Source organism: Dasypus novemcinctus, chromosome 6 (assembly GCF_030445035.2).
Source record: "Dasypus novemcinctus isolate mDasNov1 chromosome 6, mDasNov1.1.hap2, whole genome shotgun sequence".
NCBI lineage: Eukaryota > Metazoa > Chordata > Mammalia > Cingulata > Dasypodidae > Dasypus > Dasypus novemcinctus.
In genome coordinates, this window is record NC_080678.1 from 99995901 (window position 1) to 100011515 (window position 15615).

General features: G+C 56.8%; 1 protein-coding gene across 1 annotated transcript in view; it reads right to left on the reverse strand.

Annotated features, from left to right (window-relative positions):
- Positions 1-3717: 3717 nt before the first annotated feature.
- Positions 3718-15615, reverse strand: part of LOC101416769 (growth/differentiation factor 10-like) — a 63282-nt gene continuing 51384 nt past the window's right edge. The window contains 4 exon segments of the mRNA XM_058299537.1: positions 3718-3970; positions 5704-5995; positions 5997-6388; positions 6390-6628. Of these exon segments, the coding sequence (XP_058155520.1) occupies positions 3779-3970; positions 5704-5995; positions 5997-6388; positions 6390-6628 (1115 nt within the window). The 3' untranslated portion in view covers positions 3718-3778.

A 15615-nucleotide genomic window follows, 5' to 3' on the forward strand; every position in this document is an offset into this window, starting at 1 on the left:
AACCAGAAAAAGTTTTGGCAAGTCAGAGAAAGCCACAGGGGGAGGTCAAAGGTATCAACATGTGACAAGGCAGAGATACAAGTCAGGGAACCCCAAGGCCTGCTGCAAGCCAGCACCAGAACCTATAGACTTTGGGAAGACAGTATGGCCTTGCTGCCACTTGACTTTGGCCTTCTAGCCTCTGAAACCATGAGCCAATAAATGCTTGTGGTTTAAGCCAGCTGTTGTGTGGCATTTGTTGTAGTGGCATGGCAAACTAAGATGGTTCATGTTCACACGTGGTAAGTACTGAGCTCGCTCGCTGTGTCATGGTTGCGCCCAGTGCGTCCCTTAGAGACGTGGCACTCAAAGTGGCCCCTGGACCCAGGGCTGCAGCAGCACCTGGGGACTGGTTAGAAATGCCATCAGATCCTCGATGGCAGGGGCCCAACAATCTGTTTTCACAAGCCCTCCTGGTGATTCCCGATGCACACTCAAATCTGCGCATTGTTTCTGACAAAAGAGGAAACGAGGGTGAGGCTTTCGTGAAATGAAGTGTGTGTGTTAGCCTAGCACGGTTTTTAGTGAGTGCTAAGTAATTGAATGCATAAATATTTCCATTCACCTGCTCCCCCCACCCCTCATAAAAGGAAACTGCTGGGAGGGTTTGGAGGAGGAGGCACGAGTGAGAATGCTGGAGAGAGGCAGGTAGATGGAAGCTTCCTTGAGCATCACAGCCCCAGAGCAGGAAGCGGAAGGCGGTGGGGACCGGTGCATGGTCTACATTCCCCACTTTCGGTGAAAGGAAGTAAATTCTCTAAATTCATGCTGGGTGCATAGCTCAGCCAGAGGCACAAGCTCGTCTTCCCACCAAAACCACTGCTGGAGCTCCTTGGCACCTGATATGTCAGCACCCTTCCCCAGAGAGCCATCGCATGAGTGGGTAGCTGCACTGTCCTTGTGCCACTGGCCAAGCCTGACTCCTCCTTTGGGATGTAGCCCCATCCCATCCCTCTGTGGAGCCATCGAGCTTCTCTTCTCAGCCATCCCCAGCCCTCCGTGGGCTCCTCCACCACGCTTTTCAGCCTGCCCACAGGAACAGCATCGGTCTTAGGACATTTTATGAGTGCCTTAGGCAGGACATCCCAGGCTACCAGGACTCAGTTTCCACCTTCCTGAAGTGCAAGGGTGGCATCAGAAGCTCTTGAAAAGTGTCTCCCATGCCTGAGGCTTTTGGCTCTCCAATTGTAACGTTTCTGTTTAGCACATGGATTCCCCTCTAAGAGGCCTGGCCCTTTAAGGGATGGAGAAACTTAGGAATTGGGGGCAATTGCATGCCCCCACACTGTCCCCTCCAGCTGCCTGATGTACTTGAGTGACCTCAGGAAACTTTTGCTCTCCTGACAAAGGCATGTTGATATTTTGGAATTAAGGAAAAATGATTTCCTACCTTGTCAGTAAACACTTACCTTTCTTTCTGAAGCTTACTTGACTGTGAGCTCCCTCACTGCCACTGGGACAAAATGAATGGGCTGGTGGGGGGGCACCACCCAGGAAGCTGGGGGGTGGGGTGATGGCCACACAGCCACTGAATCAAGCAGCCTTGGACGTGGCCATGGCCTTGGTGAGACAGTGGGCATGTTACTCTGTCCTCCCGAGCCTGTTTATCCATGAGCGAGCCTTAGGAAGCTGTATGATTTGGCTAACACTACCCACGATGCCATGTCTCAATCGGGTGGTGCTTGACAGATGAGACAGATGAGGGCAGCCACCACTGGAGGGGCATGGGTCTCCCACGGGACCCGTCCCGCATCCCTAAGTCTTCAGGACACACCCTGGCAAGGTGGACCCACCGGGCACCTTCCATCTGGCCCCAAGCCTGCCCGTGCTGGGCCTAGCAGAGAGCCCACAGCCTGCTTCCCTGCTACCTGCCATCCAGAAACCAAGGCCTAGAGGAGCTGGGGCATCCGTTTTCTCCCAGAAATGGCAAATGCAGAAAGAATAATGGAGAACGACTTTAGGAGACCCCAGCTTTATTGGGAATGGAGAGGGAGCTGTTTGGTGAGAAAGAAATGGAGGGAGGGGAGGAAAAATGAATTTAATTTGGGGAGGAAAGGGATTGGGAGTCTTTACAAGTTGCAATATTTTCACTTACCTAACTATAACGTGTACCATCAGGTTCCAAAAAGAATTGGCTGTGGCAAACCAGACACCAAGTTGCGGAACAGTTGGAGGCACCTGGCAATCCCCAGCACCCAGAAATGAACCTTCGAGCCCTACAGAAGCCTCCCACGGGGATAAGGCGGTGCATGCGTGTGCTGCGTGTGCATGCATGTGTGTGCATGTTAAAGGCCTCTCCCCTGGCCCCATCCCTCTGTCCTGCTTTCCCTCTTCCCTCCTGTTCCTGCCGAGTGCATTCCCCTTATGTGGGAACCCTGACTTCACAGCCTGAGGCCAGCACCTCCTGCTCCTCTCCCAGCTTCTCTGTCTCCTCCAGGGCTTGAGATCACATGACACCCTCAGGCCCCAGCTGATGGGGCTCTGATCCTGGGTCACTGGTGGGGCAGTGGGTGCTGATGTGGAAGCAGGATGAGCCATCCTGTGAGCAAGGCAGCCGCCGGTGACCGCGGGACCCTCCAGGCCCGCAGGAGCCCTCTCGACCTCAGAAGACAGCCGGCTGCTCAGGTGCAGTCTTCTCCCACTTGAGTGGCCCAGGTGAGACACCTCTGCCTAGGACCCTGTAGGTGCTCTTTTAAATGGCTCAGGCCCTCCCAGCTGATGTCCTCCTGGCTCGTGGTGAGGTAGACCTATCCCTCCCTGGTGCTGCTTCCTCCTTGAGGCCCACCTGGGCTAAGACTGGAGGCGCAGGGGGAGCGGGCAGTGAAGCAGAGGCAGCTGTGTTTCCGGAGCTTGGGGCAGAGACAAGAGAGGGCGCAGGTGGTCCTAAGCCTTGGCAGCCACCCTGGGGTCAGACTATAGAGGAGGCTCCATCCATGTTTGGACTCTTTCAAGATACCGCACCATACCTTTAATTTATTAGCTTTCCATAAAAGTACATAACATACATAATCTACAGTATAGAAAGTATAATTTACAAAAATATAAAATCTGGGTTACTTTTTAGTATTCCCACACATTACTGTCTGTGTTATTTCAACCTGCACGTCTAAGCAACTGCCATTTAGTAACCAGCAGGATTACTTTGGTGGGAAATGGTGTCAATTCCCACCTTTATGTAGTAAAATAAAATATATATTAGGAAAAGGAAACCAACATTGGTAGTATGTGCATACTGTACATATGAAAGCTTACACAGTGGAAGGTGAAACAGAATACAGGTGTAGACCATTATTGAGGCTTGTTTTTCCACATCAGAATCAAGCAGGTGAGCAGAGGCTCTCACTGTGGAAGGGAGTGATGCCCCAGGATTTGCATAGTCATCTTCTCAGGTGAGGAGCTGAGGATCACAAAACCACCCTGTGACAGATCCAGGATTTCTGGCCTTCGGAGCAGTGGGTTCAGGTCAGGGGCCACCTTCAGGCCAAGGGTTAACACCCAGATTCCTTCAGGGGGACTCGGACTGGCGCTTGGGGCCCCGTCACCAGGAATGAAAACACCCCAGAAGGGTTCGCCATAGACAGAACCTTCCAGCGCCCAGCAGGTGGCCTCGAAGTCCCTGTCCTGTGTGTGCAGCCTCGCCCCTCGTCAAGTCCTCTCTGCAGAAGGTACCAAGGAGGGTGGTCCACCAGGCATGGGCTGGCACAAAGGTGTCTGCCCTTCCAGCCTGGAGCAGCTGGTCTTACTGGCAGGCACAGGTCTCCATGGACATGTTGGGGTACACCTTCAGAACCACATTCCAGTTCTCATCCAGGAAAAGGACCCCAAGGGAGTTCATCTTGTTAGGAACACAGCAGGGCTCTGGGATGCCTGGGACGATGCCCATGGCTCTCATGATGCTCTGGATGGTGTCATGGTTGGACAGGCAGATGACCTGCAAGGCAGGGACAGGCAGGCTTACTCCCCACACTGCACCCACCACTTCCCCGCAGCTGCAGGGCAGTGGCTGAGGCCACTAAAGGCGGCAACCCAGAAGACAAGGCGAACTCCCAGGGCTGGATGTGCATTCCCCGTGAATGCGGCCACAGCTGGAGCCCCCGGACTCTCCACTGCTGGAACCTCCACGCATGGCAATGGCCACTTGGGGGCACTTGTGTGTCACACATTCCTGTCCTGGGCCCTGGCAGGAGCTGTCCAGAGGGCGAAGGCAGCTGGGCTGCCCAGGAGGTATATGGGTCTAAGAAGTAGAGGCATGATGCCAGGGTGATTGTTTCTTGTTACCAAAAAGGAAGGCTTGGGTGTATGTCAGTAGGAGGTGGGGTGGTTGAGCAGGGGGAGGAAACGAACATTGGGAGAGTCAGGTGCTGCTTCACTGTGTCACCCCATTTTGCCATCTGATCAACCTTGTGGGATGCATATTACCTTAACTTTACTGGGGAAGAACCCAGGGCTGGAAATGATGCAGTGATTTGACCCTCGGTTCAAAAGTGTCTGGGATGCGACCCTCTCGCTGATGCCACCCTGGCTCCCCCTCCCAATGCTGGTGGCCTCTCATATCCAGAACAGTCTTCAGTCTCAGCAGCCCAAATGGAGAATGCCTCTCCTCAGGCTCTCCAACAAGGTGGTTCACTTTGACCCACTGCTGGCCAAAGAGAGATTTTATAGAGAGTGCAGCTGGCGAGAAAGGCTTTTGGCTGGGGAGGTGGGAGGAGAGCAGGGCAGGGTCCCTGGATTTGTGGGGTGCAGGCAGGGAGCGGGCACAAGCCAGGCTGATCAGGTAGCAGCATGGCCTGACATCTGCCCCAGGCCAAGGCTTGGCTCTCTGCGGGGCACCCTTTCCCTCCGCTCTCCGGAGGAACCACTCAACTCTCAAAGAGGGGAACACCTCCCCGTGTCTGGGCCTGGGGTTTCCCAGCTGGCTCATTTATTTATGTTCAGAATGGATTTGTGCACAGACTTCCTCTTGTGGAGGGGGAGGCATGACCTGGAACGCAGCAGAGCAAATGAGCAGGGGGAGGGAAAGCACATGCAGCCCACCGGCATCAGCAGGTAGGCAGCCCTCTGTAGCACCGGCTGTGGGAAGATGGGTGGACAGAGTTCCCACCGGCCCACAGGAAGGTGAGATTCTGCCAGCGCCAAAGGATCCAGCGGTGGTGACTTGCCAGGCATGGTGAGACATACTTGCTCTGTGGGAACCTGCCATGGGCTGTGAGGAGCAAGCCCACCCTGGGGGTCCATCCGAGCTAGCGCTGTGCTGGTTGCCGGTGCCAAAACTATGAGGTCCAGGCTAGGAAGAGAGCCTTGGCGAGGCAGGGGCCCTGTCGACAGGGGCAACGCCTTCTCAATCTCTGTGGATGACTGCTATGTGGGAGTTTACACCAAAGGAGGATTCTTACCGCTTTCCAAAAGAATGTTTGGATGTTAAAACTCAAGTTCAGCAAGTCAACATTTTGAAAGCCCTCTGTGGGTCAAACCAACCCCATCTATGGTCTAGAGACCCCTGCTGGCAGGAAATGGAAATATTCTTATCCCTATTTAACGGATGAGAAAATAGAAGTTCAAGGGGGTGGAGGGCCTCAGCAAGAGGGGTAGAGTTGGGAGGGACAAGGGACCAAGGCACTGGGGACTTGCCGGAGAGAGCTGGCAGTACAGCCCCAGCACACCCACCTTGGGCATCGGAAACTCACAGGCCCCGGCGCAGTAATAGGTGTTGAAGGATTTGGGTGAGATGATCCACTCGTTCCAGCCGATGTCTGCGGAGTCCTCCTTCAGGTACCTGTGGGCGCAGATCCGCGGCTCTTCCCACTGCTTCCTGCTCGCTTTCTGCATGGTCTTCTCATCGAAGTTGAGCACCTGCGAGGTGGTGGCCAGCAGGTCTGGGACCTTTCTCCGGTGGTCCTGGCACCCTGGCCGTGGCTTCAGTGCCCAGAACGGGCCGGGCCAGAGCTCGTGCTGGTGGGGGGGGCCGGGCGTGCGGGGTGCATGCCAGCCACTCGTCCAGCCCGGGCAGCTCATTGTCCTGCAGGGGGACGGTGGCGTGGGTGGTGCGGTACACACGGGGGTCCGCCGAGCTGTTGGGCGCAGCGCTGAGCTCGGGGTCGCCAGTCGGGAAGGGGTCCTACCTCTGCAGGGTCACAGCCACGCTGTTGGGCTCCAAGATGGCCAGGTCGTTGGCGTAGATAAGGATGTAGGGTGCCTGGTGCAGGGCTGTTGTCCCTGGCTCCTCCTCCCCTGAGTCCAGCTGGGTGGAGAGCAGCAGCTCGCCATCCTGGTGGTCCACCTTGATGGCGGCCGAGATGTCCCTGGCCAGCCAAAGGCCCCACAGGGCGGGGATGAGGGCCAGGACCCACCCCGAGCAGCCCCTGGGTGGCAGTGTTCTGCAAGAGGCTGTGGAGGAGCAGGTGCTGGTGCGGGAGCGGGCCTGGGGGCAGCAGGCAGCAGGGAGCGCTCTTGGGCCACTGGCACAGCACCTCGTGGGCCCGGGGCCAGCGTGGTGGCTCCGAGTAGAAGTGGAAGGTGGCTGCGAGGATCATCTCCAAATCCTGCATGGAGGTCAAGTTGAAGAAGTACACAGCCTTCTGGTCGACCACTTCTGCCAAGAAAGGACACACCACACGTCCGTTAGGTTCTCTCCTGGAGAGGTCCTGGGGTCTCCTGCCAAGGGGCTGAGGTGGACACGGATGGCCCGTTTACCATTGACCCTGTCCTGAAGGCAGGGCCCATGTGTCCCTGATCTCCTGTAATCCCAACACAAAACTAATGAGAGTGCCATGGGCTGTCTTCAAGGAAGAGAGGGGCACAGAGGTCCGTGGGGTGCAAAAGAGCGGCCAGCGCCAGCCCCTAAAGCTCCCATTTCCTCCACCTTCACGCCACTGCCTCTCATGAACAAATGCCACCGTGGCCAAACACACTGGCCCCTTCCCTGACATACGGTGGGATAAGGGGTCCAGGAGGGCTTGCGTCAAGCCTGGCTGCTGACCTGCCACCTTCCTGTGTTTGCCTAAACCCTATCATTTTCATGCCCATGCAATTAGTCATTTTTCCAAAAGAGGCGAAGTAAGTGGAGACGCTCAGGCCTCTGCTGTGTTCTGGGTGTCTTCCAGGGGAAGGGGGGGGTGAAGACAGCTGCCCTTGGGGCATCTGGAGTGCCTTCTGCCCACCAGCCTTTGAGATTGTTTTACAAAGACCAAGCATTCTCCAGCTTGCACGAGGCCACTTGACAAAGCCTCTGAAGGCCAGGATGGCAGCAGAATGGCGCCCCTCGGCCATCACACCTGCAGCTTGGAATGCTCCAGCCCCGCTTCCCAGTCCCTCCTGCTCACCTGGTTCTACCAGGTGTATCCCGGGGACCCAGGTCACCCTTGTCTGTCATGTCAGAAACCTGGCCAGGCCCTTGGAAGCTAGCATTCTCTGAAATAGCCAAGCTGACTCCAGACTTGGAGGAGAGGGAGGGGAGCTTTCCGGAACCCACCTGGGGGTGCAGGAGATCAGAACAGGAGTGCTGGGCTCAGCCTGCTTCCTCCACTGCTTTTTCACCTCCCCAGAAGTTAGCATACAACGGAGCCTCCCATCAGCTGGATAAAGGTGCAGAGCGGGGGTTCTTAACTTTTTTTGTTTCATGGACCCCTTTAAAAACCGCGGACCCCTTGCTAAGCCCACACTATACTGTGTATTATTTAATAACTAAATCACACACACATGAACATGTCCCCACAAGAATAATGTTGCTTTGAATTTCAATTCAAGGACCCTGCCTTAGAGGAACAGAGCTCCCAGCCCTGGAGTGTGTGTGTGACACCCGTCTCCCTAAAGGGCATGGGTTGGGGTCAAAGCCTCGATGACACCTGTACCCACAGGATCAGATATCTTTTTAAACCAAAATCGTCAGCTTAAGGTTTTTTGTTTCTACTGGGAAGGAGTCCTAATCCCCTGGGGAATTTTCAGGTCCTCTTAAGGGACTAGGAGATGGACAAAGGAAGGACGGGGAAGGCACATCTATGGCGGGTCTGACACGTGGCGGCGGACGCTGGTGGCCCCTTTGAGGCCTCCGTGGGTCGGGAGCGGCACGGGCCTTGATGTGCATTCAGACTTGGCCTCCTCCAACCCACGGCCTGGCATGGCACACTCCTCCAGCCCAGCCTTTCCCAAACACGGTGCCCCAAGGCCCTTCCCCCAGGGATGCTGACTCGGATGGACGGGGCTGTGGGGTCCTTACTTTGACCAGCCTGCTGGGGGACTCCAAGAGGCAGGGAACTCTGGGAAGCCCTGGCAGGTGAGAGCACACACACACACGGCCAGGACTGTGAGTTCATGGCATCGGGGGCTGACCTGTGGGGGCGGTGAAGGCTCACCAGCCTGGTGGCACCCCACTTCTACCTCCAGCTGGCCCATGCCCTGGGACCCTGGCTCCTGGGCCGCCGTGGGCCTCACCACGCGAGCCTGGCTCTCCCCACCAGCCTAAGAGTGGAAACAGAACCTCAGGCTCATTTGACTGTTTTGAGATTGAATCAAGAGCCTATAACGCGCTGGCACGAAGGCAGTGCCCCAGAGCTTGAGCCCTTGCCACTTTATTCTAGAAGGCCAGGGCTGGCAGGCCCAGCTCCTGCATATCGGGTGCTTCTGCTCAACCAATGCGCAAGCTGCACCCAGCGCACAAGGCCTTTCAACCAGAAGAGCCTACCCTCTGAAACTGCTCTATCAGATTCTGTGCTGGAGAACACGACAGGCTCCAGGACGGACACTGCTGCCCCTTTCTAAAGAGCTGGCCCATCACACCGGGGATTCAAGCAGCCTCTCTTCAAACCCACAGGCCTCGGGGAGGGGCAAGACATCCCCCAGGTGGGGGACAGAGAGGGATCCCTGGAGGAGAGCCCCACGGTCCTCCTTCCAGGGGGGAGGCAAAGGACAAAAGCAGACACAGAGAAGACCACTGTGACCATGAGCGTGGGGACCACAGCTTTGGCTGGGGTGGACATGGAAGGTGCTAGAAGTCCTGCCACATCTGGGGCTGCAGATGAGAGCAGACAGACTATGCAGGGCTCTTTGGAGGGCACCGGCAGTTGAGAACTCAAGCGGCCATGACCGTGAATTTGCCACATCAGGGCGCTGACCCGTGAGGTGGCTGTTCCTGCATAGGATGTGGGGAGTGGGCAGTAAATGCTGGCTGACCAGGGCTCCTGGACTGAGCAGGGGAAGAGGCAGCCCCATCTTCACTCAAGGCCCCCCAGGCGCTGGCCGCTGCTCCTGAGACCTGCGCCCAGGCCCTCCTGGGCTCCAGGCTGTGGCTGAGGGGAGGCACCTTCCTGGGGTCTCCCTGCCTCCTGGGAACTGTGCTGGAGGTTGTCTGTCCTTCCTTTCCTGCCTCCCGCTTCTGTTCATTCCCCCACTGTGCTCCTTCCCATCCTCCCTTCCTTCGGTCCCTCCTCTTTGCTCCATTCCTTCCCTCTTGCTCCCTCCCTTTCTTTCCTCTCTCCTCCCCCACCTCCCAACACTCACCTGTGACACTCCTGCTCTGAGCCAAGCACTGAGGATGCAGGTGGCCTGGAGGAGCTCAGTCTGGGGGCCCAGGGCCCAGCAGAGCCTTACAGAGAAGTGCCTCAGTGCAGGCCCCTGCCAAGAGCCTGCCAAGCCCTGTCCGAGGCCCTCCCTGATCTGTCCTGCCTGCCTCTCCACCTTCCCCTGCTACCCCTCACCCTCATCTCTCAGCCTTAGCTTCACTGGCCTTCTCGTCCTCCTTCCAGCAGGCACGTTCAGGCTGTGCCTTAGCTGCTGCTCCCCCTCCAGGGGTCACCAACCCCCTCTGGGGGTCACTCCCTCCTCCTTGGGGTTCACCCCCTCTTCCCCTGGGATCTCCTCCCCCCACCTCTGCGGTCACCCCTCGGGCTGAAGTGTGGTTTGCTGGCCTCGCGGGGGCGGTGGCCGCGGTAGGCCTATTCCAAACCGCTGCCCCTGTAATGGGGTGGTTGGTTGGGCCCACCGCCACCCCTGAAGGAAGCTCGGCATGGGCGCAGAGTGCCCTCGGGTCTCCCCTTCTCGGCAGCCATGCTTCCGTGGCTGCCCCTCCTCCCAGATAGCGCCGCATGATGCCTTCTTTCTCCCTGCACAGGCGCAGGGCGGAAAATTCCAGTCTGTCCTTTTCCCCTCCCCCGACAGCAGCAACAGCCAGGTGTGGGCGGAGAAATCCAGTCTGCCCTTTTCCCCTCCCCCGACAGCAGCAACAGCCAGGCGTGGGCGGAAAAATCCAGTCTGCCCTTTTCCCTTCCCCCGACAGCAGCAACAGCCAGGTGTGGGCGGGAAACTCAAGTCTGCCCTCCACCCCAGCAACAGCAGCCACCAATCCCTAAACCCTGCCCCTTCCCCCAGCAACAGCGACAGCCAATCCCTAACCACCACCCCTCCCCCGTCCAGTACCGCCCACTGACCTTTCGCCGGCAACCAATCAGAACAGGGCGTGGCTTCGACCAATCAGCCTTCCCCAGCCCCTATAAAACTGTTGCCTCTCCCTCAATAAAGTGGACTTGCCGGTTTACCTTGTCTCCGCGGTAGTTTTTCTGCCATGCGCCCTCCAGTCCTGAGAGCCCCCGACAAGGGCCTGGCCTCCCTTGTACCCAGTTCGTCGCCTGCCTCTCCGGGTGACCCCCTCGTCGCCGGCTTCGCCGGGCGACCCCGTCAGCCGAACCGCACAACCCCTGTGAGACCGATCCCTCGTCTGCTGCCGGACCGAACCCTCGTCCCAAGTGGGACCGACCCCTTGTCCCAAGCAGGACCGACCCCTCATCCAGAGCTGGACCGACCCCTCGTCCGCAGCCAGACCCCATCTCTACCGACTGAGCAAGCCATCGCACACCTCTGCCTGAGCTGCCTCCCCACTGCAGGGTGCCCCTGGTGCCCGTGGCTGGAGGGGCAGCCCCACCACTCTGTCCCCTGAGCCGTTTGTCTTCATTACATGCAACGGCTTGCTCAGTCAGTAGAGGTGGGGTCTGGCTGCGGATGAGGGGTCGGTCCAGCTCTGGATGAGGGGTCAGTCCCGCTTGGGACGAGGGGTCAGTCCCACTTGGGACGAGGGGTTGGTCCGGCAGCAGATGAGGGATCGGTCTCTTAAGGGGTTGCGTGGTTTGGCTGACGGGGTCGCCTGGCGAAGCCGGCGACGAGGGGGTCGCCCGGAGAGGCAGGCGACGAACTGGGGACAAGGGAGGCCAGGCCCTTGTCGGGGGCTCTCAGGACTGGAGGGCGCATGGCAGAAGAACTACCGCGGAGACAAGGTAAACACACAAGTCCACTTTATTGAGGGAGAGGCAACAGTTTTATAGGGGCTGGGGAAGGCTGATTGGTTGAAGCCACGCCCTGTTCTGATTGGTTGCCGGTGAAAGGTCAGTGGGCGGTACTGGACGGGGGAGGGTTGGTGGTTAGGGATTGGCTGTCACTGTTGCTGGGGGAAGGGGCAGGGTTTAGGGATTGGTGGCTGCTGTTGCTGGGGTAGAGGGCAGACTTGAGTTTCCCGCCCATGCCTGGCTGTTGCTGCTGTCTGGGGGAGGGAAAAGGGCAGACTGGATTTTTCCGCCCACGCCTGGCTGTTGCTGCTGTCGGGGGAGGGGAAAAGGGCAGACTGGAATTTTCCGCCCTGCGCCTGTGCAGGGAGAAAGAAGAAGAAGGGTGCCACCCCACAGGCATCGTGTGGCGCCATCCGGGAGGAGGGGCGTCCGCGGAAGCATGGCTGCCGAGAAGGGGAGACCCAAGGGCACTCTGCGCCCATGCCGAGCTTCCTTCAGGGGTGGCGGTGAGTCCGACCAGCCACCCTATTATGGGGGCAGCAGCTTGGCCTGCTGCGGCTGCTCCCCCACCAGGCCAGCAAACCACACTTCAGCCCGAGGGGTGACCGCAATTACAGCCAGATACTTGTTTGTTTACTGCGGGTGTTCCCCTGAGAACATACACTCCAGGTGGGCTAGGGCTTTGCCATGTTTGTTCACCACCATGTCCCACGAGCCGAGCTGGAGGCCGGGCTGAGAGCTGGTGCTCAGGAATAACTGGGGACGGGTATAAATCCTGCCCAAGCAGTCCCTGCAATGCAGGTCAGCAGGGAAGGATGGGGGGTGAGGGGGAGTTTGCCAGGTCTGTCGACTTGATTAACAGAGGGGGGCTCCTGGCCTGCTGCTCAGTAAGTGCATCCTTAAAGAGGGCCAGACAGCCTTTTTCCTGGGAAAGTCACAGCTGATGACGCAAATTCAACTGGAACCATGACAATCGGATCTTTGACTAATTACTCTCCCTGGAGCCTCAGTTTCCCTAGTTTTAAAACAGGATGATATTTTTTTTATCAGTGCCAACACTGTGCTGGTCCCAGTGCTGAGTGCTCTGCATATAGGACTCCTAATTTTTGCAATGAGGGGAGCAGAGATGGGCCCTTCACTTGATGGATGAAGAGCTGGAGACTCAGAGCACATGCCACCTGCCCGAGGTCACACAGCAGGTAAGGGGCAGAGGCCGGATGCTCCCTCAGGTCTGTCTGACCCCAGGCCTATGCCTCCTGCCACTCTGCATGCTCTGGACAGAATCGTGATGTGCCCCACAGCACAGGTAAAGAGTGCGCCTGTCCAGCAATGTGTTTTGCAAACTCGAGTCATTACTTGAATTTTTTTTCAGCTGACTCTACAAGAAAGCAAGGGCTGACCTTATTTGGACACGGTGCTCTCTCTAGAGATCTGGGGAACTCACCACACACTTAGCAGGTGTAACTTGCTGGACACTCAGCCTCCTCTTGAGGGTGGTGGGAAGGGACAGGAAGGGAGGGATGTGGGAAGGGGCCTTCTAGCCCCGAAGTCCCTGCAGGCTGCCGGTGGCCAACCCACTGGCGAAGGGCCACCCTTGGAGAGCTCTGTCCCCATACAAACAGAATCCAAGCCACCAGAATTGGCCTCTTCAACCACTGCCCTTGAAACAGCCCCCAGTGTCTGCTATGGGTGAACCGAGGGTGGGACACGGGGCTGACGATGGAGGCACCAGCGGAAGATGGAGGAAGGGTGCTGCGAGCCAGGCTGATGAGAAGAGGGGCGGTTAGGATGGACTGACTGCCCATTCCCATGCAGGCTCCAGCACCAGGCTCCTGGGGTGAAGGCCTGCTGGCATTGCTTCTGAGCGCTGGGGCCTTGAGCACGTCATGGGAGTGCCCCGTCCCTCAGTTTCCCCACCTGTAAGCTGGGCAGAGTACTTGCATGCACCTCCCAAAGCACCATCAGCATTGAGTGTGGGCATCTCTGCAGAGCCCACGGGATCTAGGAGCTGCTGTGATGCTCAGGGCAGGGCTCCAGCAGGCGCTGCCTGTTCCCGGGGCCCCTTTACTGGAGGCGACCCCACCAACACCACCCTTCCGATCCTCCAGCTGGAGCCTGAGCTCTGGTGGGGGCGCATCCCTCTCCCTCTGCCCCACCCCCACCTGCACCTACCCAAGCCCCAGTCCCAGCCAGTGCTGGGCACCGTTTCTACACAGCCATCCTGCACACCGCATCCTGCCCTCCTGCCCTCCCCAGGCCCTCGTCTCAGCTACGGCTGCTCTATGAGCCCTCTGACCTCGAGAGAAAGGGTACCGGCGCCATCGATTACAAAAGACGCTGATGTCGCTGCTCTACAAAGCACCTCTGCAGATCAGTAAGAGAAAGGCAAGAACCATAGGGAAAAAATGCAGACTGCCACCATGCATGAAGAAAGGCTCAGGAGAGGCAGTAATGAAAAACTGTCATTTCTAAAAAAAAAAAAAAAGGAAATAAGTTTTACCTGCACGTTGAAAATTATATTCCATTTGGTAAAAATAATGGAGATGAGCTATATAATACAGATGTAAGGATAGCTATAGATAAATACAAAGATAGACACAGCTATATTGGTATAAATACAGGTATATGGCTATATAACATATAGCCAATGCAACTATGTATCAGTCCAAAATGAAAAGATTGGAAGGATTCAACTGAAATATTAGTTGTGGTTATGTCTCGGGATGCAGTTAGGGATGACGTTTTCTTTGCTGTGATTTTCTATGATTTCCAGATTTCCCCCCAACAAGCAAGCATTTCTTTAATAATCTCAATCTCAATCTCTCTCTCATACACACACGCCTGCAAACTGCTTCCTGTTGCACCGCCTACAAACTTCCTAGCACACGCTCAAGGCTCCTTGTGAGCTGACTGGGGCCAGCTTGCCCAGCTTCATCTCCTGCCCTTCTCTCCTGACATTTTTTTCCTGTCTATCCAAACCCCTTGCAGCTCCCGGCACACAGCAGGCTGCTTTACTCCTAGACCCAGCTAAGCTCCACTTGTCCATCCAAGGCAGCCCCTGCTGGGTGGGTGCTGTCCCTGGGCTCCCGTAGGACTCCCCCCAACCTTAATGGCTCACTGCGACCCCTGGCATGCTGCCCCATCCCCATACATTACTTCACGCTTCCCCGCCCGTCTGTGAGCCCTGCTGGGCAATGCCAACCCCACAGCCCACAGTCCCTGCAACCCACAAGGTGCTCAGGAAATACTTGATGGGCTGAAATGAACTTGGCTTTTGGCATTTTTGACAGGTGGGCATGTAGTCTTACCCTCTTTTTAGAGATGAAGAAAATGAAGATCAGTGAGGTTAAGGAACGTTTGCATAACACAGTGGTTGCTGGCAAAGCTTGGATTTGCACACAGGTCATTCTTGGGGGGTGGTAAAGGGAGAAGGTCCGACCTTAAACCCTTAGGATCAGACTCAAAATCATACTCTGCTCATGAATATTTAATAAGGAACAAAATGCACATCAGGGGCAACGGAGGGGAAGGGTAGCTGGTATAATAATATTAACAGCTAACCAATTATCAACACCCCTATGTGCCAGGCAGTGTTTTAAGTGCTTGGCACATCTCAGGTTATTCAAATGACCCTCTAAAGTAGGCACACCACTCACTCCATAGCGGAAGTGAGAGAAGGGAGTCAAGGTCAAGTTTAAGCCCTGGTCTACCCTCCACAGCAGGCGGCAGGACCGGGGGGGACCCAGGCAAGCAGCGTCTCAGCCTGCATCAGGAACAGAGCCCTGCTCTGTGACTGTGCCAAGGGCTGCAGGGAGGGAAGTATTTGTTGTTTAGGAAGAGAATCCCACCGAGGAGCAGGCTGGAGTGTACATTCCAGAGCCAAAGCTGAACCTCCCACATTCCCAGCCTCATCCATAAATTGTGGGCCTGGCGGGGGAGGCGGCACTATCCCTGTCCAGGTGTGCATGTCCTGGAGGAGCCAAGAAGGCCCTCAGGCCACTGGGCCCAGAGCCCGCACACCTGGGGGCTGGCCAGGGGCTGGGGAGGAAATAACTTAAGGGAGACCTCAGGGTGCCTGGGCTCCTACCCGATGCCAGGCACAAAGCCCGCCTTATCCCACTGAATCCTCATGACCCCACTGTCCCGACAAAGAAACTGAAGCTCAGAGAGGCAACGTGGCTTGGTGATGGTGCACAGCCAGGAGCTGGTGGAGCTGGGATTCACACCCGTGTCTGCCCAGCAATTCCAAAGAAGAGTGAGCTGTATGGAAAGAAAGAAAGAAAGCTGTATGGAAAGAAAGAAAGAAAGA